Source organism: Malaclemys terrapin, chromosome 4, assembly GCF_027887155.1.
Source record: "Malaclemys terrapin pileata isolate rMalTer1 chromosome 4, rMalTer1.hap1, whole genome shotgun sequence".
In the NCBI taxonomy this organism is placed as follows: Eukaryota; Metazoa; Chordata; order Testudines; family Emydidae; genus Malaclemys; species Malaclemys terrapin.
Window position 1 is genome coordinate 97,422,270 of NC_071508.1, and position 24,202 is coordinate 97,446,471.

The 24,202-nt window shown below is 40.9% G+C and overlaps 1 protein-coding gene across 1 annotated transcript in view; it reads right to left on the reverse strand.

The window, feature by feature from the left end:
- FAM98B (family with sequence similarity 98 member B) overlaps nt 1–23,112 on the reverse strand; it is a 50,872-nt gene extending 27,760 nt beyond the window's left edge. Inside the window, exons 1-6 of the mRNA XM_054027295.1 lie at nt 23,021–23,112; nt 20,541–20,689; nt 18,361–18,495; nt 16,601–16,779; nt 3,751–3,831; nt 3,231–3,347 (exon numbers count right to left, since the gene is read on the reverse strand). Of these exons, the coding sequence (XP_053883270.1) occupies nt 3,231–3,347; nt 3,751–3,831; nt 16,601–16,779; nt 18,361–18,495; nt 20,541–20,689; nt 23,021–23,085 (726 nt within the window). The 5' untranslated portion in view covers nt 23,086–23,112. The remainder of the gene's footprint in view (nt 1–3,230; nt 3,348–3,750; nt 3,832–16,600; nt 16,780–18,360; nt 18,496–20,540; nt 20,690–23,020) is intronic.
- Between the last annotated feature and the right edge of the window lie 1,090 nt (nt 23,113–24,202).

Below are 24,202 nucleotides of genomic sequence, written 5' to 3' on the forward strand. Positions count from 1 at the left end.
AGACTTCTCTAAGGCATTTGACTTGGTACCACAAAACATTTTGATTAAAAAACTAGAAAGCTATAAAATTAATATGGCTCCCATTAAATGGATTAAAAGCTGGCTAAATGACAGGTCTCAATATGTAATTGTCATTGAGTAAGGCTATGATTTAGTCACAGAGGTCATGGATTCTGTGACTTTAGCAGACCTCCGTGACTTCTTTCGCTTCAGCTGTCAGCAGCTGAAGCGGGGACTGGAGGCAGGACTGTGCGGCCCTGCCCTGCTGCAACTGCGTTTGGATAGCTGGAATTAGGATCCTGCAGCCCCTGCCCTGTGGTTTGCAGAGGGTGGGGGGACTGCAGCCGGGCTCTGCGCCCTGTCCTGCAGCTGCGGCCAGCTCCGGAGTGGGGGCTGTGCCCTCTCATGGCTGCGCCCCTTGCTGCGCCCTCCCCACCATGGAACTCCATTCTTCCCCCTATTTAGCCCTACCCCTGGTTATTTTTAGTAAAGTCACGGATAGGTCATGGGTTTTGTGAATTTTTGTTTATTGCATGTGTCCTGTCCATTAATTTTACTAAAAATAACCATGACAAAATTGTTGGTGTCATTAGGCATAACCCTAGGTAACTTGGGAGGGTGGAAGACCACGAGTGTCGATGAAGCCTTCCTGCACTAGGCCTAAATGAACCAAAGTCCTTCCATGTTTAAACTCTAATCGACCTCAAAAGCCAGATGCAGAAATTGGAATGTGTAACAGTCAGTTATCAGGTGCAGCACCGCTCATACCGGTGCCAAGCAGTAATAATGAGGCCTGCATACTTCTGGCTGAAAGGCAAAATAACATATCAAAGGAAAGGGACAAGCTAATAATTCAAAGAGAAGTTACTAACAAACTGGACTTATAGCCGCCAAGATGATTTAACTGCTTAAATGTAATTGCTTGCTACTTGCTTAATGTAAACTATTACGGGAGGGGGGGGAAAGCTTAGCAGCAAAATGTATAAAAAGAGAAAAGCTGCTTATGATGGTGTGCCAGATCTGAGATGTGCCAGTCTCCTTGCACCGCTTTGAGATCTCAAATAAGCTTTGATTGCTTCTCCACCCTGGTGTGTGTTCATTGGTGCGAAGCACACCGGGCAACGAACCCCGCTGTTGCTTTTCTCAGGCACTCTGCGCCGGCAACAAAATCTTAGCCTTATCACTGGGCAGTTGTGTTCCAGCGGAGTCACGCAGGATCGGTTCTTGAACCTATGCTATTTAACCTTTTTACCAATGACCTGGAAGAAAGCATGAAATCACCACCAATAAAGTTTTCAGATGACATAAAAACTGGGGGAGTGGGGAATAATGAAGAAGACAGGTCACTGATTCAGAGTGATCTGGATTTCTTGGTAGACTAAGTGAAGGCAAACAATATGCATTTTAATGTAGTTAAATGTAAATATATACACATCTAGGAACAAATGTAGGAAATACTTATAGGATGAAGGACTCTCTCCTGGGAAGCAGTGACTCTGAAAAAGATTTGGGAGTCAGGATGGGTAATCAGCTGAACACAAGCTCCCACTGTGACACAGTGGTCAAAAAAGCTAACAGGACTCAGGGATGCATAAACACAAGAGTCTTGAGTAGAGAGGATTATTTTGCCTTTATGTTTGACACTGGTGTGACCATTGCTGGAATACTGTGTCCAGTTCTGGTGCTCACAATTCAAGAAGGATGTTGATAAATTGGAGAGGGTTCAGAGAAAAGCCATGAGAATGATTAAAGTATTAAAAAACGTGCCTTATAGTGACTATTTAGCTTAACAAAGAGAAGGTTAAAAGTGACTTACTTAAAAGTAAGTATGTATATGGAGAACAAATATTTAATAATGGGCTCTTCAGTCTAGGAGAGAAAAGGTTTAACATGATCCTATCGCTGGAAGTTGGAGCTAGACAAATTCTTATGGAAATAAGGTGTAAATTTGTAACCACTAGAACAATTTACCAAGGGTTGTGGTGGATTCTCCATCACTGATAATTTTTAAATCAAGATTGGCTGTTTCTCTAAAAGTATGCTGTAGGAATTATTTTGGGGAAGTTCTATGACCAGTGTTTTGCAGGTCAAAGTAGATGCCTCACAATAGTCCCTTCTGGTCGTGGAAGCTATGATTTTTTTTTTTTTTTTTTTTTTGCAAAGGCGGGGGGCGGGGGGGGGAGGGCTACTGTTTTAGATTTTGCCTCAGCCTCCCCAAAATCTCTCAGCACCCCTCATAATACTTCTCTGCCTTTCAGAGATGCTAAGATCATTAATACGCTCTTTTTTTCAAGTGTTCATATATTAAGACAGTGAGCACCATAGAAATGCTTAGACATAATCTGAAAACATACTCAGACATTAGGATAGTGGGACAGACAGTTACTGATGCGTAAATGGTTTGTTCCACAGTTTTTTTGTTTGTTTTTTTTTTTTTTAAGTCTTTTGGAAAATCTATACCACCACCAGGCATACCCCATAGTAGTGATTTGGAAACTTCCCCATGAGGCAGATACCACCTTTCTGGCTCACTGAACCATTACTGATAACTGAATTTTTCTGATATAAGCCACTGTTCACCTTGATAAAGTATGAATTGAAACTAGCAGAGGAGAGACAAATGGCTATTTGAGTATGTCACAGAATAATAGAATATCAGGGTTAGAAGGGACCTCAGGAGGTCATCTAGTCCAACCCCCTGCTCAAAGCAGGACCAATCCCCAGACAGATTTTTGCCCCAGATCCCTTAATGGCCCCCTCAAGGACTGAACTCACAACCCTGGGTTTAGCAGGCCAAGGTTAAAACCACTGAGCTACTCCCTCCCCCTTGTGCTGGGTTCAAAAGTTTGGGGTTCATTAACTGGCAGCATTCAGTTAGTAGGTTCTTTAGACCAATCCCAAGGATTCTGTAGCTCTCGAGGGGTGGATGAGCGTGTCTCTGTATGAGGAACACTTTAAAGCTTTTTCCTACAATACCACAAGGGAAAAACAAAAATAAAGGGAGACTGACATCTTGAAGTGAAGAACACCACTAGAATTTATGTGGATCACAAGGACTGGTGGATTTGACTGTTTAGTCAAACCTTTCTCTCTCCACAACATGCAGGGAATGTATGTTACAAGTAGTGCTCAGAAAAGTTAGTTGTAATGAGATATCTTCAGTAAGACAGCTTGGAGAATTGTAACAAACTACCACCACCTACAGGAAGCAAACAATAAAGCATGTTTACCTTTGCTCTATCAGACCAGCCAAAGGATTGTACGGTCACATCAAGCCGCTTCATTAACATCCGACGACGACATTCATATTCACTGCAGAGGGCATCATTGATTTTTTCCAATCTTTCCTATGGCATTGCAATAAATAGGACAAATATTTGATTCCATTAAAATACACAAGCTAACCTGCCTCACCAACGAAAATGTCTGTCAACAGTTGACCATCATGAAAAACCACTTAAAAATTAGGCTGTGACCAATTGCTACAATGTAAGTGAATATCTTCTACAACTTTTTATATAAATTCATGTAACAAAATCGATCTATAAACAAACTAGTGTATGAAGTATTTGAACAGGATGTCATAAAGGTATTATACCATTAAATCAAATTTAACATTGAACATTCACTATCACACTACTTAAAATAGAAACTGCAAAACAAGTATGAAAAGCCAGAAAATAAGGTCACCAGCATTAATTTTGCCCATTAATTTTGAAATAAGAAAAGTAAAATGGAGAGAGGTTTTACCGTCTGATCAGGATTCAAAGGTGTTGTTAGCAGTGGTTTCCCCACATGGGTATTTTTTACTTTTGAAAGAATGTCCTTGATCTGAAACAAAACACACACACACCCTTCTCAGAAAACAACTCATGCTCCCAAACGTACTTCAGCACAAGTTTTTACCAAAAATTGGTACTATTATGGGGTGTTCAATATCTTCATATAAAATCAGACTAAGATATTTTAGCTTGCTTGTAAGAGGAAGTCTCAAATATTTTTATAGCAGGGCCACATCTTAACAATGAGACAATTACTTACAGTAAAAATTAGAATGACGGAAATATTTATTGTATTTTAGCTATCGAATACAACGTAGCAGCTGGAAACAAGGAAATCCAGCACCAAATGACCCATCAACAATTGTGAAGTGAAATATTTTGGGAGCAACTACCTCATATATGAAGCTAAAGATAAGCGCTAGTATTAAAAGTACATCTCTACCCCAATATAACGCGACCTGATATAACACGAATTCTGATAGAACGTGGTAAAGAAGTGCTGGGGGGGAGGGGAGAGGGGGCAGGGCTGTGCACTCCGGCAGATCAAAGCAAGTTAGATATAACACGGTTTCACCTATAACGCGGTAAGATTTTTTTTGGCTCCCTAGGACAGTGTTATATCGAGGTAGAGGTGTAGTAGCTAAAGATCTTGTCTTGCCACTTCTCAATCCCATTACTAGCTTTTTCTGTATCCAATTCTACATCTTTATCTTCAGAGGTCTGACCAGCACCACCCCTATTTACATTTCTGCCTTTAGTTTCTTATTTCCCCTTGTGTTCTCTATGCTCTCCTCTACCTTCCTCCTAACTGCTCTATCTGCATCATCCCTTTCATCATAGTAAACTGCTCCATCCCACCTTGATATTAGTTCCCTCTTCATTCAGCTGTTTTCTTCATGTGCAGTTCTTCAATTGGCCTCAAAGTCATGTAGAAATTATGTGGGCAGTCATTCAAATATTTGATCCTTTATGCAGGATTCTGTGCATCTGAACAGTACAGTCCATAACAAATTTAGGATGTAAACTTGGGATGCTTGGAGAAGAGACTGTACCCTCATTAATTTTTCTTTTTTTAAATGAAACAGTGTTTAGACAATAATCATCCAAATGAAAATAAAGCTAGAACTGATGCAATTTTACACTCTATGAAAGATAATTATGACAGCTTAAGAAAGGATGCCATTATAAACCTAGACCCAAGGCAAACCAACAGATCATTTCCTCAAGGCTGAAATTACCTGCATGTACACACTCAGGCATTTGTAGAAGATACATGGTATAAGGATAAATTCCAAATTCTCTTTCCACTAAAACTCCAACAATCCTAGACCTTTCTGTCAGAGGGTAGAGAGCTGCCATATTTTATATACATTATAGGACCTTTGCAATAAATTGTTAAGAAGCAGCTTTAGGCTGTCACTAGGAATCAAAATCTACAGCATAATCAACGCGTTAAGAAACCTATTTAGTAGCAATATTTTTAAGTGAATTAATTCATTCCCCTTTTTCTTTTTTTATATCTGATTCATGGTTTTATTTTTCTTGGTGTCAACAAAACCAAGAGGAAAATTTCTGTTCAGTATGTCTCATATATGAGTGTTTATATAGCCCGAGGAGAGCAAGAACCTTTCCTCCACTTTTCTTTTGGAAAATATGGTATTTTGAGTTTGTTTTCCCATACATCATCAGTGACACAGACAGAAAGCACTGAAGTAAGTTTCTTCAAATTGTGATTTTGCGTACAACAGATTATTAACAGCACACTGAAATGAGTAGAAAACGGTCTAGAAACTTACTGGTTTGACTCCAGCACAAAATGGCCTGCTAGACAGTGTAAGGTGATCCTCTGGTGGTTTAGAACAGGGGTCGGGGCAACCTTTCAGAAGTGGTGTGCCGAGTCTTTATTTATTCACTCTAATTTAAGGTTTCGCGTGCCAGTAATACATTGTAACGTTTTTAGAAGGTCTCTGTCTATAAGTCTATAATATATAATTAAACTATTGTTGTATGTAAAGTAAATAAGGTTTTTAAAATGTTTAAGAAACTTCATTTAAAATTAAATTAAAATGCAGAGCCCCCCCCGGACCAGTGGCCAGGACCCGGGCAGTGAGAGTGCCACTGAAAATCAGCTTGCGTACCGCATTTGGCACGCATGCCATAGGTTGCCTACCCCTGGTTTAGAATCTCCTCTGCCACCCCCTCCCCAGTGCTGTCCACATTGAGACTATGGATAAGAAAAGAGGACATGGCCAGGGCTTCCTTATGCCCCACTGATCCCCCATCTGCTATACTGGCTCCTTGAGGGCATCAGCAGCCTGCATAATTTACAGCCAACTTCAGGCTTGTCCAAATTAACAGGGGGACCACTCTGGTGTATACCATACCAGGATCAGGAGAATTTCAAAGCCACGTGTTCATATACTAGTACGAGCTGCGCATTCCTCAGCCATAGCCAAGGGTCTGGCCACTGTGCCTGGATTTTAGTAAACTACTTGTATACCATATCACAACATCTGCCTCAAAAGTCAAATTGGCTTAAATAAATACTATCATGGGACTTGAACTAAAGCTAATAAATGGCAAAGTAACAACCTTTATGGTGGCATAGTTGGTGAACTACAAGGATCGATGGGAAGAGGGAATAAGAAGCACATTAAATGACAATTAGAAATGACACTGAAGAAGTCGCGCGTGCGCGCGCACACACACACACACACACAGAGTGAGTCTGGGACAGAAATGTAATTTTAAATGCTCTAATGAGATCACAAAGAAGAGCAAAATGTATCAAAGTGAGATTCACTTTGGAAAAAATACAAACCCAGACATCCGAGAGGAAAAAGAAAAAAATCTAAAACAAGCATAATGTGGGAAAGAAAACCTGGAAAGCACTGATGCTAAAGGAGACCTAGAAATGAGATTTAACAGTAAATCAGACATGAATTTGCAATGGGATAGGGTTACTACAACAATTCTGGGCCCCATATCCAATAATCATTAGGAAGAAGCCATAAACATAGATAATATGCTCAATATAAGACAGGCACAATTGGAAAGCTCAGGTCAGCTCCACACACCTATCATTAGCATAAAGATTGAGACATAATAGGGAATCTAGAAAAGAGGAACAAAAAGGAGTGGGTTGGAGGAATGGACTCATGAGGAAAGATTAAGAAGTGCCAAATGCATATGGTTTAGCAATGCCAAGGGAGAAGGGAGAGATACAACTCTTAGTATTTACCGACAACACACAACGATAGACTATACCATATGCAATGAAACTAAGGAACAGACAATTTAAAAATCAGGAAAAGTGTCCTCAAAGTGAGATACCCCATTGTTTATAAGAAACTAGACAAAGACTGTAAGATGTTCTAGAGGCAACAACCTTGTATTGGCTGGGAGATTAAACCGATGAGCTGTGAAAATGTCTCTAACTTCTATACCATACTTTTGTGAGTTTAAAGGAATACATACACACTTCCGTCCACAGTCAACTTTATTAGTCAGCAACATTAATTTAAAAAAGTAGTAACATTTTGGGTATGCCTACACTACAGCAGCACCACAATCAACAGAGTCTGGGCATGAGCAGCCACACTACAAAGCCATATGCAAGTTACTGTGTCCTCGCTGGTGCTGTACTCACTCATGTATGCCACTAGGACTTTTGGGGGCATATCTGATGGTTCATTGTGCTGCTTCCGGCTGAATCGCTCTGTGATTCTTTCCCAGTGAGTTGTGGGAGAATTTGCTGTCTGGGCACACAGGGGAATTTGGGAGAAGGTACTGGATGACTATCAGCACACATGTGCTTTAGCACGTGTTCTCACTGCAAACTGGATGGGTTACCAGCCTGCGTGAAAGCACACATGCTTTAGTCTGCTGTCCCAAACAAGCCAGCAAGCCTGAATAGAAAGCACCAATAAACTCATGTCAACGGTATTTTGCATGTGGAACTGAGAGGGGTTAACAGAAATACCCAAATAAGAGCCTAGGCTAACTCTACAGTGAAGACATACCCTTTAAAGCAAGTTTAGAAACATGCATTATGAAAGCAACCTCAACATATGGTTATTGTGTACTTAAAACAGATGAGTAGATCAGAGTCATAGAAGACAACCGATCCATCCAGAAGTCATAGTTGCAGGAGCACACATTTGACTAATTAAGAGATATTTTTACAACATCACTGTCACCACTGTGCATTTCTAGGGCAATTCTGAAATTATGTGTATCCTCTAGTAAATACGTTAGTCACTGAACCATCTGATCTGTTTTTCTACTGTTTAAAAAGACACAGCCAAGTTTCTGGTTATTGCACTAAAATCTATTACGTTTTAAAATATGCAGCTATCGTGTACCTACCAATTAAAAATCCCACGCGTTAAATCTGCTTTCTTCCTTTCCTTTAATTTTCTTTAAGCTGCTTTCCTCCTTTCCTTTAAGCTTGTAGCTCTTTTAAAAGTTTTTAAAAAGTCAAGCAAAAGCTGGACAAATTGTGAAGCCCTGGGGTTTCACAAATCGAAGATGCATAAAGATTCTACAATATTTCTCAAGCGCTAGGACAAGGAAAACTTTAATATGTATAAAATGAGTATGTGAAGAAACAATTGCACCATTAATTCTTAATAGTTGCATACAATATGGCACAATGGATTAATACACTAGTTTTGACACCTATGAAGGCCCCAAAGCAAGCATAGCTGGTATCAATTCATTGCTGAATTGGCAGGCATTTTGGAAGAGAAGTACAAAATAGTTTTCACATAAGAAGAAAAGTTTGCACTGGAATTTTCTGTTTGTTTCAGTACCTGTTACATAAGTTACAGCAGTAATATTTTTATACATCAGTGCAGACAAAGGATATTTTGGGGGAAAAAAAAAAACCTTCAAGTTTGCAAGATATGATAGACCTGGGAGATGTAAGAGTCAGATGTATATTTGCTGGATTCCTTATTTTTCCCCCATTCTGTCAGATTATATATATATATATATATATATATATATATATATATATATATATATATATATATACACACACACACATTATATATATATATATATATATATATACACACACACACACACACACCTGTTGCTCCCCTCAACATTCAGAATGAGAGGTTCTTTTGTTTCAAAACTAGAGCAATATAGGCTTCCCCCCAGAGCTCCTCATGAATCATAGTCTTAAATTGTATAACTATTTCAGTGATGATATCATTCGTGGTGCATGTCTTATATGTGTATATATATATATATATATATTATATAGTAAAAAATGTGTATACACACACACACACACACACACACACACACACACACACACAAATTGCAGTTCAGATTACAGGACTTGCAGCAGCCTGCCTAACTACAGGATGAAATTGCTTACCCTACATGCTCTTGCCTAGCCACCTCAGACAACCTCCCTTTTATGGTAGAATTATGAAATAATGTTCATTTGACAAAAAAAAAAAAAAAAAAAAAAAGTATTTAAAGCATATAGACCAAATCTAAATTTTAAAAGTGCTTATATTGATCTACTGAAAAAAATGACAGGGACTAGTCAAGGGTCATATAGAATTACACTTGATAGTTAACCAATTGGTAACACAATGAATTTTTATCTTCACATAATACCCATTGCTAAATTGAGTATTACTAGTGTGAAATGGTTTTTCAAAGGCCTTTTCAGCTAAATTAGAATCTAGGATTCCTCTTGAATTTTACAGTAAAACCAGCAGATGCAGTACAGTTGTTAATGCTAAGTGAACCTGAATCGACTTCTAGTGAAGTGGTCTTTTAATGTTGTTGTTTAAGTTTTCATCATGGCACACGGAAGTACATAGGAATGTTTAGTACTAGCAGCTATGTGTGTACTAAACATTCAAAGTAATCAGCCTGAGCTGAAAATGTAGGTTTAAAATTATTTGCTTGAAAAGATTTCTTTTGTTGTCTCTTACAACTTTGACAACATGATTTAAGCAATCAGATTAGGGGTATGCATACACTGCAATTAGACACCACGGCAGGTCCATGCCAGCTGACTCAGGCTCACAGGGCAGTTTAATTGCAGTGTGGATGTTCAGGCTCAGGCTCTGGGACCCTCCCGCCTCACAGGCCCGTGCCTGAACATTTACATTGCAATTAAACAGTCCCTTAGCCAAGCCCCGCAAGCCCAAGTCAGATGGCACAGGCCAGCCGTGGGTTTTTAAATCGCTGTGTAGACATACTGTATGTGAGGGTTTTTTTTAATTTACAGAGGTCTGCTGGCTGGACTAGTTGATTTTGAGAACTGGGGAGAAAACAGCTGATTAAAAAGAGATGGCAAATAAGTAGGGCTGTCGATTAATCGCAGTTAACTCACGGGTTTAACACAAAAAAATTAATCGCAGTTTAAAAATCACACTGTTAAACAATAGAATACCAATTGATATTTATTAAACATTTTCGGATGTTTTTCTACATTTTCAAATATACTGTTTTTAATTACAACACAGAATACAAAGTATACAATGCTCACTTTATATATATATATATATTTTTTTTTACAAATATTTGCACTGTAAAAATGATAAAAGAAAAAATATTTTTCAATTCACTTCATACAAGTACTATAGGGCAATCTCTATTGTGAAAGTGCAACTTACAAATGTAGTTTTTTGTGTTACATAACTGCACTCAAAAACAAAACAATGTAAAACTTTAGACCACAAATCCACTCAGTCCTACTCCTTTTTCAGCCAATTCCTAAGACAAGCAAGTTTGTTTACATTTACAGGAGATAATGTTGCCTGCTTCTTATTTACAATGTCAACCAAAGGTGTGAACAGGCATTCGCATGACACGTTTGTAGCCAACATTGCAAGGTATTTTTGTGCCAGATATGCTAAAGATTCATATGTCCCTTCATGCTCCGGCCACCATTCCACAGGACATGCTTTCATGCTGACGACACTCATTAAAAAAATAATGCATTAAATAAATTTGTGACTCAACTCTTTGGGGAAATAATTGTATGTTTCCCCATATATTTCATGTTATGGCAGTCTCAGATGATGACCCAGCACTTTGTTCGTTTTAAGAACACTTTCACTCCAGATTTGGCAAAATGCAAGGAAGGTACCAATGTGAGATGTCTAAAGATAGCTACAGCACTTCACCTAGGTTTAAGAATCTGAAGTGCCTTCCAAAATCTCAGAGCATGAGGTGTGGCACATGCTTTCAGAAGTCTTAAAAGAAGAACACTCCGATGCGGAAACTACAGAAGACAAACCACGAAAAAAGAAAATCAACCTTCTGCTGGTGGCATCTGACTCAGATGATGTAAATGAACACGCGTCGGTCCCCGCTGCTTTGGATCGTTATCAAGCAAAACCCGTCATCAGCATGGACACGTCTTCTGGAATCTTAGTTGAAGCATGAAGGTACATATGAATCTTTAGCGCATCTGGCACGTAAATACAGAAACTCCCCACTTAACGTCCTCTCACTTAACTTTGTTTTGATGTTATGTTCCTGCTCCATGACAGAACATGCCCCCCAGCGCCTCCCACCCATCTCCCAGCACCTTTCCCCTGCTCCCCCCGTCTCCTGCCCGTGGCAATCAGCTAGTATGCAGCGTTGAGGAGGCTGAGGGGAGGGGGGAGGACGTGGCATGCAGCATCCCCTGTCCCTCCCCTGCCTCCTGAACACCGCAAATCAGCTGATTGCCGTGAGCAGGAGGCTGGAGGGGGCGGGGGGAGGAGCGAGGACGCGGCGTGCGGAGTAAAGGGGCAGGAGTTGGAGCAGGTGAAGAGGCGGGTTAAGGGTGAGGGCTTGGGGGAAGGGGTGGACTGGGTGGACCAAGGGTTGAGCCCCCCGCCCCCCCGCAAAGTCAGTACCTGTACTTGCACAGTAAGGAAAGCTGCCACTGCACAAGGTGCTTCTCCTAACCTACTGCACCTTCAGCCTCCTTATCTGCCGCATTGTCTGCAGTGCCAGTGGGCTGTGCCTGTGTGAGATAAGGCAGGGATACTTCCCAACTATAGTACTGTACTGTATGTACAGTAAGTTTGTAAACACACAGCACGTGCACACTACCACCCACCCCCAGCGATTCACTGTTGCTTTATGGCTCAACGCCCTACTCGGGGGGGAAGAGGGCACTACACCAAGCACTTGCAAGGCCACCAGCTGCCTGCAAAGCAGCTGCAGGTGGTGCACAACAGAGGCCTGCCTTGCTGTCTTGCGACAGAATAAACAATGTTTTATCTGTCCCCCTCCCCCCCGCCCTTTGCTGGAGGGAGGTAAGAACACAGGGGGCAGCAGCCCGCCCAAAGCAAGTTACAGGAATAGCGTTCCAGCGCCTGCTTCACTGTAGCAAGGGGAAGCAGCAGCATAGATATGCACAGAACCTGGCCCTACTCCCATGAAAGTCTGAAATCCACGGGAGCTTTGCCGTTCACTTTAATGCCAGCTGCATCTCTCTGCCCCTGCATGAGCACAGCAGAGAAGGGCAAAGCTCTGCAGCAAACGTTATTTTCCTCCTCTTACTACATTGGCTGCAATGCTGCCTGGGTGCTGAGTGGATGGTTACTAGGGGAGATACAGCAGGGTCAGTTTTCCAGGGCACCCTGGAAGAGAGGCCTTTGGACCTCCAGCAGGGCTCCTATGAAAGTAAGAACCTCCATAACTAGTCCTCGTCTAAACCCACAGGGCTTCCAGCAGGGGAGCAGAATACCATGGAGAATGACATGGGTTTTCCAAATTCTTTCCCTGGCAATAGTTGATTGATGCTGCATGACCCTGGCCATTCCAGGCTGAAGCGAGTGAAGAATAGCACATGCATGCGCGTCCGAAGGAGCATCACCCAGCATAAGTCAAAAACACCCAACAAGTGATAGCGAAGTGCCTAGCAGTAGCAGTACCACTAGCAGCAAGAAAACCAGGAAACCCATTAGTTTGGGCACTAAATTAGACATTTTAAAGCGTTTTCATGCAGGCGAGCATGCAGTAGACATTGGCATGGCTCTAGGTCTTACTCCGACCTCTGTGAGAACAATTCGAAATAATGCCGACAAGATCAGGGCTAGTGCTCGGTGTGTAACACCGCTTAGTGCTACTACAATAAGTCGATAAAGAAGTAGTTTGCTGGAAAACATGGAGCGTCTTCTCTCACTGTGGATAGAGGACCAAAACCAGTGGAACATACCTCTACATTTGCTAGTGATACAAGCTAAGGCAAAAAGTTTGTATGACAATTTGAAGAGAGACCTAAGTGAAGAATCACAGACAGATTTCCACAGCAAGTCGGGGATGGTTTGATCGGTTCAAGAAGCGCTTCCACCTGCATAACATCAAGATGTCCGGTGAGGCGGCTAGTGCTGATACTGCAGCAGCTAAAAAATCCCCCGACTATTTCAAAAACATAATTGAGGAAGGTGGCTATTCTCCTAAACAAGTCTTCAATGTCAATGAAACGGGCCTGTACTGGAAGAGGATGCCTGAGCGGACTTACATTTCCCGAGAGAAGACAGCGCCCAGATTTAAAGCAGCTAAAGACCTTCTAACCTAACTTCTAGGTGGTAATGCTGTCAGAGACATGAAGATGAAACCACTGACAGTGTACCAAGGGATTTTCAAAGGAACACCTTCTGGTCATTTGGAGATCCAATAAGAAGGCATGGATAACTGGAGCTATTTTTTTCAGAATGGCTGACTCGATGCTGTCTCTGCATGGAAGGAATACTGTGTCAAGGAAAAACTTGATTTCAAGATTTTATTGCTTATTGATAATGCACCGGCTCGTCCAATCAACTGGACGACCTGTGCGAAAACGTCAAAATTGTCTCTTTCTGCCACCTAACACCACATCATTCATCCAACCCATGGACCAAGGAGCCATCGCTGCATTTAAGGTGCATTACTTACACCGTACTTTTGACCAGCTCAGAGGCACAGATGGGGAAGGCAAACCTACGATTCAGCAATTTTGGCATGACTACAACATCCTGAAGTGCATCAATAACATTGGTGAGTCCTGGGCTCAAGTTACTCAGGCATGCATGAATGGTGCGTGGGGGAAGTTGTGGCCTGAATGTGTCAATGTCGTAAAAGGATTTAAAGATGTTGTCCCCGCTATGAAGAAAGATATCCTCGGTTTAGCCAAGAAAGCAGATTTTGATGAGGTGGAATAAGTCGATGTTACACAACTTCTGCAATCACATGGAGAAGAGCTAACCAATGAAGATCTGATGCAACTAGCGGTGACAAGAGCAATGGAAGAAGAGGTCCAAGAAGCAGAAAAACAACCAACCCATTGAAATTTGACTGCCAAACATCTTTATGAAGCTTTCCAAATGATTGAAGCTGGCTTGCAAATCCTTGATGCAAGTGATGACGATCCTGACTGGGAATGCAGCTCCAAAGTGATTAGGGGAGTTGGTCATCTAATGACTTGCTATAAAGAAATTTACAAAGAAAAATAAAGGAAAGCAAAACAACAAATCTCTAGATGTGTTTTTTCAAGTTCAGCAAGAACAGCAGGACAATCCACCCTCTTCCACTCTCTGACTCCACTACCTCAATCAAGCTTCATACTCAGGAATGATGATTGTAGTATTAAATTGCTTGTTTAAAATTGTTTAAAATGTACATAATGCCTTTTTGTCTGGCAAATTTTTTTTTCCCCTGGAACCTAACCCCCCCCACCTCTCCATTTACATTAATTCTAATGGGGAAATTGGATTCGCTTAACATCATTTTGCTCAGGAACATAACTACAACTTTAAGTGAGGAGTTACTGTATCTTGTGATGCCAGCTACAACAGTGCCATGCGAACGCCTGTTCTCACTTTCAGGTGACATTGTAAACAAGCAGTGGGCAGCATTATCTCCTGCAAATGTAAACAAGCTTGTCTGTCTGATCGATTGGCTGAACAAGAAGTAGGACTGAGTGGACTTGTAGACTCAAGTTTTACATTGTTTTATTTTTGAATACAGTTATTTTTTGTACATAATTCTACATTTGTAAGTTCAACTTTCATGATAAAGAGATTGCACTACAGTACTTCTATTAGGTGAATTGCAACACTATTTTTTGTTTCTTTTTTAAAAATGCAACCATTTGTAATAAAAAAATATAAAGTGAGCACTGTACACTTTGTATTCTTTGTTGTAATTGAAATTGTGGAAAACATCCAAAAATATTTAAATAAATGGTATTTTATTATTGTTTAACAATGTGATTAATTGGATTTAATGTTTTTAATCACTTGACATCCCTACAAATAAGCAAAATTAGTAGCCTAATTAGGCTACTGGTGTGTTATTCGCAAAGATTTTGATAAATGGGTCAATATCTTGATTTACTTATATAATCTAGCCTGTTGTACAGCCACATGCTTGAAAACAACAGAAAAGTTACATGGCTGAAAGAATACTTTGATGTGTGGGATTCAGCGATTTAAAATGCAAGGCGTTACCAATCTCACCATACTAATACAATATCTTTTGCATTTGCAGTATTTGAGACTAATATTAGAAACGGATATAAAAGCATACATCCTTCTGAAATAATTATTCCCATTTTACAATAAGAATTATGGCAGTCTGGGAAATGTATCTATAAGAAATTTGTGAATTTAGGTTGATTTTATGAAACTGCTCTAGCACTGAACAAGTCATTTGTTACCAGTGCTAGTGTCACATATCTCGGGAATCAGGAACAAGAGAGTCATTAAAACTGAGTAGCCGTCCACTCAAATGGGAGCACATTAAAACAATGGGATATCTGCAGGCTAGGGGAAAGCAAGTTCTACCCAGGTTGTCTAGAGGAGAAGGGGTTGATCAGCGGAAAATCCACAGCAGAAAAGAATGGACAAAGAAACATGCTGTTAGAACTTTCTTTTAAAAAAAAAAAATAATAATACAGACTCTAGGGAACATAAAGGTTCTTTGAGGAGGGAGAACCTTTGAACCACGGGTTCTGAACAAGGTAAAGGGAGCTTGTTGCACGAGTGAGAGGAGATTCCATGATCAGGAAAAGAAGCCTGGGGTCCAGGAGAAAGGACCCGGGACCCTAGAAGAAACTCACCAAAAGCTCAAGAACACAAGAGTGGAGAGGACTCTGAGGGATGGAAATGCATGCTGGCATTCCTTCTAACACTTATATCATTTAAAAAAAATAATTTAAAATGATTAAGAAACTAAAGCCTATTCTATACTCTACAGCACAGAAGTCAATTGAGAATCAAACAAGTTAGAACCTGGTGGGGTACAGTCTCAAAAACGGTTTTCCTTAAGTTGTTTGGTGAACTGGCTAACTTAGATTATTCAGGCCCTTTCAGGCAATTCCACAATTCACAGAATGGCATTCACAAATTAAGTTCTTGTAAATAATTTTCAAACCAAAAAATAAAAGTGGAGGTTTGGTATGATTATACATTCACACACATACATGTCTGGATTACTACTTATTCAGATAAATTATTGCACAACCAGTTATGTGGACCTAACTTAAAAACTTTTCCCCTTCACTACTTAAAATGACTTGCATTGCGTATCAAGAAAATTAGTACACTATCACTTTGTGGGACAAGGTGAAGTAGACTAAAAAGTATACATCACATCTCATCGCAAGTGCATCATACATATTTAACATAGTAACTGAAATAGGTTAGTATAAACCAGTTACATACAGTTTAGACAGGGTTAAACTATTTTCAGAACCAGAATACCTTTGTGCTAGTTGGACAGGACTTTAATGAACTAGAATGTTGGGTCTCACACTTAAAAGAATAGTAAAAGAATATTTAAAGACTAAAAAAAATCTGTACCTTTGACTCCACATTGCTTAACGAGAGAGGAATGTCAGAAGATGATGGCTTTGATAGGCCCAGCGAGTCACAGAGAGTTTGCACTTCCTGATAGATTTCATTATTCTTTTCCAAATGAGAACTTTTAAGTTGCTTGCTGTGCAATATCTGTAAAGCTTGAAGCTCTGTACTTAAAAATACTAGAGAGAGAAAAAGTGTCATAATAGCATCTTTAAGACATCTTAAATATTTTTGTGCCTGTATTCTCATAGTAAATAAAACATACATGTAATACAAACGTAACAGAAAAGGAGTAGGCAGAGTTCTGCAAACTTAATGAAAAATGCCAAAGAGTTACTATTTTATACAAACTAATTAGAAAGAGTTATAAGCATGTAATTGGTTGGTACTCAGTTTTTTGGGGAAGAGGCTTACTTACTTCCTGCCAAAGACCACCAATATAATTCTGTTTTTCTCTAATATGGGATTTTCTTATAAATTTTTCAGATTCATCATGAGCGAGTTATATTTCCTCTAGAAATCCTCAAAATATTGCCCATGTATGTGTAACTGGCAGTGCCACTTATTAAGATTGCCCAACATGTCACATTACAAGACCCCATTTTCAGTTGTTTATACCTTTGCCAAACTTTAATCGTCTGGGCTGACATTTTTCAAGCTGAGTTCAAAAGTCACGAAAGGTGAAAACTGAGGCTGCCTACGCGATCCTGTCATTAAAGAGTGTATCATAATCCATACAGCATGAATTAAGGTTGACAGACAAGCTTATTTCTAGCATTTCCTAACTTTTGAGCACTTGACTTTGCAACCTCAGGCCTGGTCTACACTTAAAAGTTAAAAATTAAGTCCTAGTCTGAATCTCTATGTCCAACCAGTTCAAGCTTTCCCTCCACACACATATCACTGTGCTTCCAGTGCCAGTCTCCTTGTCCAGCCAGTCCCTCGGGTTCCTTATCCCAATGTATCTCCCCACCCCACTGGGCCAGCTCTTGTCCCCTTTACATTTGAGTCAGGCAGTTTCTTCCTCCACACTACCTAGGTGCCAGCAAAAAGGTCATTGAGAGCACAGGAGAGAGACTCCCTGCTCTCAGTTTCACTGCCGTACCTAACCTGAAGCAGCTGTTACAGGGAAAGTCCAGCTTCTTCCCTGTATCTCCAGGCTGGAGCATTTGCAGTTACTCTGTTGGGATGGCACATGTACAGCCTGGTGACACACAGGAACTGTGAATGGCTGCAGCATGCTCAGTGCTGATGGAATCTTCAAATATCTTAGCTACTTTAATCTCAGCTAAAGCACTCACATACAGATGCACAGGTAACATTTATGCTGGTATTTTCTAACTTGTGCGTGCTTGACTTTGAAGAGTTAATGTTCTTTTAACACAGTTTTTGGTGTGTAATATAATTAGCAACCAGAAAACAGTGTATTTTGACACTCAAAGGAGGTAGAGCATCACTGATGTTAAAAAACAACTAGTATTTTCTATGCCACTTGAACCCTAAAGGCTATTGGATATTCTTAATTACTACATAAAACTCCCATTGAGTTATACTTATAGATCAAGGGCTTCAGAACATAACTGTGAAGACAAATATGAGGCAAAGGAAATATCAACACAGAAGACAGTGGAAGATTAGCAACCAAAAATGTGGAACATAAACGATGTTAGAGATGAGAAATATGCAAAAGATTAAATAAGAGGACAAAGAGCTTACAAAAAATAAATATTATTGCAAGAGGGAAAATTGTCGCAACTTACACAGGAGTTTAAGACAATCCTCTTTCTTTTTTAACCTGTCCTTAATATCTCCAGACACAAGTGTTGAATATGGGCAAGCCATTTCTTTTAAAAAACCACTAATCTCAAGCTGGAAGCTCTCTACATCTTCCCCACCTTAAGAAAAAAAGAAAAAAAAAGATCATTGCAAAATTCAACGTTTTTTAATTTTATTTTAAACTCAAATTTGTTATTAAGAAAATTAATTATAATTACAAGTTTAAACATAATAATATTAGTTTATGTAGAGACCAATCCAATAGGACTTGTTGTTATCTTAAATTAAAAACTGAGTCCTATACATAAATAAGCAACAATTTTAATCAGTTGAAGTGGACTAGTAGTTTACATCTAGTGTAAGGTGAGTGGGATAGGCTTTATTTTCCCTTCAAACCATAACAACATGGTTGTCATTTTTATATCACAAATCATAGATCATAGTTAGGGCCCTACTAAATTCACAGTCCATTTTGGTCAATTTCATGGTCATGGGGGTTTTTAAATAGTAAATTTCATGATTTCAGCTACTTAAATCTGAAATTTCATGGTGTTGTAATTGTAGGGGTCCTGACCCCAAAAGGAGTGGGGGGGACGGGACACACCAGATTTCACGGTCCGTGACCCATTTTTCATGGTCGCGAATTTGGTAGGGCCCTAAACATAGTAATAGGATGAAATGTAGTAGTGCAAAGTCATGCACTTAGGAACTAACAACAGAAATTTTTGCTATAAACTGGGGACTTGGTTGGAAGCGACAGAGGAGGAGAAAGACCTAGGTCTACTGATTGATCACAGGACCAAAGAAGGGCTACTAGCATGATCAGTGGAATGGAAAACCTACCTTATGAGAGGAGATTCAAAGAGCTTGGCTTGTTCAGCCTAACCCAGTGGTTTTCAACCTGTGGTCCACAGACCCCTGGGGTCCACAGACTCTAAAATTTCCAAAGGGATCCGCATCTTCATTTGAAATTTTTTAGGGGCCTGCAAATGCAAAAAAGGTTGAAAACCACTGGCCTAATCAAAAGAAGGCTGATGGGAGATATGATTTTCTCTATAAATACATCAAAGGGATAAATACCAGGGATGGGCAAGAATTATTTAAGTTAAGTGTCAGTATTGATAAGAATAAATGGTTACATACTGGCCATCAATACATTTAGGTTTGAAATTAGATAAGGTTTCTAATCATCAGAGGAGTAAAGTTCTGGAACAGCCTTCCAAGGGGGGGTAGTGGAGGGGAAAAAAACAAAACAAAAACAAACAAAACAAAACAAAACAAACTTAACTGGCTTCAACACTGAGCTTGAGAAGTTTATGGAGAGTAGTATGATGCGACTACCTACAATGGCATATAGCCAATCTGCGACTTCTAGTAGCAAATATCTCCAACAGCCCATGGGACACTAGATGGGGAGGGCTCTGAGTTACAACAGGGAATTCTTTCCCAGGTGGCTGGCTGGCGGGTTTTGACCACATGCTTGGGGTGTAAGTGACCGCCTTATTTGGGGTTAGGAAGGAGTTTTCCCCAGGTCACATCAGAAGAGAGCCCAGAGGGTTTTACCTTCCTCTGAAGCATGCATCACTTGCACGTTTAAACTAGCATAAAGAGTGGATTCTCTATAATGGAGGATTCTCATGATTTGAGGACTTCAGTAACTCAGCCAGCGATTATAGGTCTATTACAGGAGTGGGCAGAAGAGGTCTGTAGCCTGCAATGTGCAGAAGGTCATACTAGATGATCATGATGGTCCCCTCTGGCCTTAATGTCTACGAGTCTACCTCGTAGGATGTTTTCACATAAAGAAGTTATGGAGGGAAAACTTAACTAAATGAGGTACCAACATATTGTTTTATCATTTCATCACAAAAATATAAAGTCTATAATCATTTGTAGGTTGTATGTAAATGCCTTTTTATAGTAAGGATGTTTTAAAAAGAATTAAGAAATTTTTAAACAGTTAAAAACAGAACACACCAACACATGAGTTTTACCCTTGGGTTTGTTCTTTACTACAACTATCTTACTCCTAAGCATCAATACTGTTTCTTTGACTAAGATTACAAGGTTATTATTAAACAAAATATAATTTATAAACAATAAACAGTCTTAAGCAACCACTACATTATTTCAATAAATTAAAGTTCAAATTCTGTGGAAATACCAGCTGTTGAAGTGATGCTTTCTTCCAGGTCACACACTGATTTTATTTCGGAACTTAACCAAACACAAAGCTCAGAAAAGTCTGGTGAAGATAATCCATTTTCTACTGCTTTGCTAAGTGCTTCCTCCTCTAACAGGGGACCTTTATACCTGAACGGGGGGTGGGGGGAAGAAAAAAAATACCAGTATAAAAAAAAATATGTTTGACAAATACAGCACCGGGATTTTAAATTTATTTTCATATAAGTTGTTTCACAGTAGTTAGAAACCGGATGAATCCATTACAATTTTTTAGATCACTGAATACATAATTCACAGATCTTACAATATTTAACACCTAGGAAAATTTGTAAAAGAAGTTGTGCAGCACTAATGTTAATCTTCTGACAAGGCAGAAAGTATGTATGTGTTTATGTATCACAGATATGTAAAACCACTTAAATAAAAGTATAAATACAATGTCTAAGATTTGGACTATGCTGAAGAGATTATAAATAAGGACACCATTTAAATGCACTTAGTCGATTTAAAAAAAGTTGTAAAGAAAATTTGAAGTAATAGGTAAAACAGTTATTAGCAGTGAAATAATCTGAAAATCAAATATACTTATTATTTATGCCCTGTTTTATTTTCATTGTCCAAACTCAGGGAAATGCAAAAAGTAATGAAATCTCTTTCATTTTGCTCACTTTCAGGTTCTTGGTACTGCAGCCTTTGGGGTTCAGATACTATAGGGAAATGTTTAAAAACAGTTCTTATTGCAATTTTTAAAATTACACTGTAAACTCATCCTTATTTTAATTTCTTCAAATCATTATCTCAGAGTTCACAGGACCTAGGTTTTTTTCAGGATTGGTACATTCTATTGCTGTGGGATTCTGTTCTTGATGAATTTCTGTACCAAGTAAAAGGCCATGCTGCATAGATTTCTCCTTTAGTTCTTGCTTGGTCTCCTAATAGCATATAGGTTCTCATATACCACATATATAGAACCTATATAGAACAGAAGAAATATCTTCATTGCCTTTGCATAATCTCATGCAAGCTAACAATGTTTGTCATCATTTATAGCTTTACAGACAGAGGGTTAGTGTAACACTTCCCTCTTCCATGTGATGTACATCTAAGATCTCTATTTCATGATTACACTTGAGGGAGAAATAAATATACACAATTTTCACTATCCTAATATGTTCAAAACCATTAAATGATTAACTCTAAATATGCATCAAATAGGTAGTAAAACGTAAAGGAAGTCTTGCTTTTCCATATAGTATGATCTAAATATATTCTCTACGAAACATCCAAAATTTTACCAATTTATGTGATTGTATTATTCATAGTGTATCAAGAAAGGGTTATTTTGAAATCTTTGGGCCCAATTCTGAGAAGTGCACTGTATGTGCCTCTATGGAGCCCCACTGACTTCAATAGGGCTCCTCTTGGGTCCAAGTTTCCACCCACACGGACTAACTTGAAGGATGGGGACCCTATATTCAGAACTATTCCCAACAAACTGAATGCAGTAGGACTTACTTTAAGGAAGGCAAAGTTGAATGAATACATTGGAAAAAAACACACATCCCCTATTTGTAGCGTTTAACGCTTATTGATTTCTAGTCTTCCAATAGTCATTTAGTGGAATCATATATATATTTTCCCTTTTATTCCTACAGAAGTGTCACATGCTAAGCACTGTATCAGAGGGGTAGCCCTGTTAGTCTGAATCTGTAAAAAGCAACAGAGGGTCCTGTGGCACCTTTGAGATCTCAAAGGTGCCACAGGACCCTCTGATGCTAAGCACTCTAGCCCTCTTCCCCTTTCAAAATAAGGTTCTGACAGGGTAAGCACAAAACACAGATGAATTACCCAGATCTCCCGGGTAAACACACACGTACGTACTCTAGTTTACGAAGTCCCTGCACCCATCCCTCGAGCTTGTGTGCCCACTGCTCCCATACCCATCTCCACACCTTTCCCCCACGCAGCCCCCTCCAGAGGGTCGGTCCTTCCTAGGCGGGACAACAGCGTCTCACCCACACTGCTGGGGGGGGGGGGGGGGGCGCACAACTCTTTGAATCAACACAGGCCGTTGGCCCCCAAAAATCCCCCGGGGATGATCCTTCCGCCGCAGTTGCCCCTTCTTCCTACTCTCACTCCCCCACCCGCCCCCAGATCCCGCCTGGGGGCCATTTCTCGGTGCAAGGGACACGCCGGAGCAGGCGCCCCCGTGTCGCTCCGAGTCCTGCAGGAGCAGCCACAGGCGGACAGCGCCGGCGGAGGCCGAGCTGCTCACAAGGCTTCGGGGGCTGAAGCGAGGGACTGTGGCGCCGAGGATCCAGCGCAGGCTGCTGCAGTGGAGCTGCGGGAACCGAGTGTTATCCCCCGCCGGAAACGGGGCCCATGGCGCCTCTGCACAACGGGAACGACAGACAGGCCCGGCGGCTGAGAGGGCAGGAGGCCGCCCCCACGCACACTCACCCCAAAGCCTCCAACGCGTCTAGAATGTCGCTCTCCATTTTCAGCTCCTGCTCGTGCGCCCTCATGCTGCCGCGCGGCCCCGAGTCCCCGCTTCAAACAGGCCCCGCCCCACACGGCCTCCGCTTCCTCACCACACAGGCCCCGCCCCGCACGGCCTCGGGTTCCGCCCCCCAAGGCCCCGCCCCGCACGGCCCCGGGTGTCCCTCACACAGGCCCCGCCCCGCACGGCCTCGGGTTCCGCCCCCCAAGGTCGCCCCCCACAAGCCCCGCCCCGCCCAGGCTCGGGTGTCCCTCGCACAGGTCCCGCCGGTCGCCGACAGCGAGCGAGCCAGGCTTGGGCGCCTTTTACACACAAGCCCTCCCGGTGCGGGGACGCGCTGAACGGGGAAGCGGCAAAGCGTTACTGACCTGATAGGCACAGAGAGTCCGAACCGCTTCCTGAAATGCTCAGGAGAGAGCCGGGCCCCCTTTGATCCCCCATCTCCGTACAGGGCCTGAGGAAGCAGGTCGGCAATTTGGGGGCAGGAACAACAAGGAGTCTGGTGGCACCTTAAAGACTAACAGATTTATTTGGGCATAAGCTTTCGTGAGTAAAAACCTCACTTCTTCGGATGCATAGAGTGAAAGGTACAGATGCAGGCATTATATACTGACACATGGAGAGCAGGGAGTTACTTCGCAAGTGGAGAACCAGTGTTGACAGGGCCAATTCAATCAGGGTGGATGTAGTCCACTCCCAGTAATAGATGAGGAGGTGTCAATTCCAGGAGAGGAAAAGCTGCTTCTGTAGTGAACCAGCCACTCCCAGTCCCTATTCAAGCCCAGATTAATGGTGTTGAATTTGCAAATGAATTTTAGTTCTGCTGTTTCTGTTTGAAGTCTGTTTCTGAAGTTTTTTTGTTCAATGATAGTGACTTTTAAATCTGTAATAGAATGACCAGGGAGATTGAAGTGTTCACTTACTGGCTTGTGTATGTTACCATTCCTGATGTCTGATTTGTGTCCATTTATTCTTTTGCGTAGAGACTGTCCGGTTTGGCCAATGTACATGGCAGAGGGGCATTGCTGGCACATGATGGCATATATGACATTAGTGGATGTGCAGGTGAATGAGCCCCTGATGGTGTGGCTGATGTGGTTGGGTCCTCGGATGCTGTTGCCAGAGTAGATATGGGGACAGAG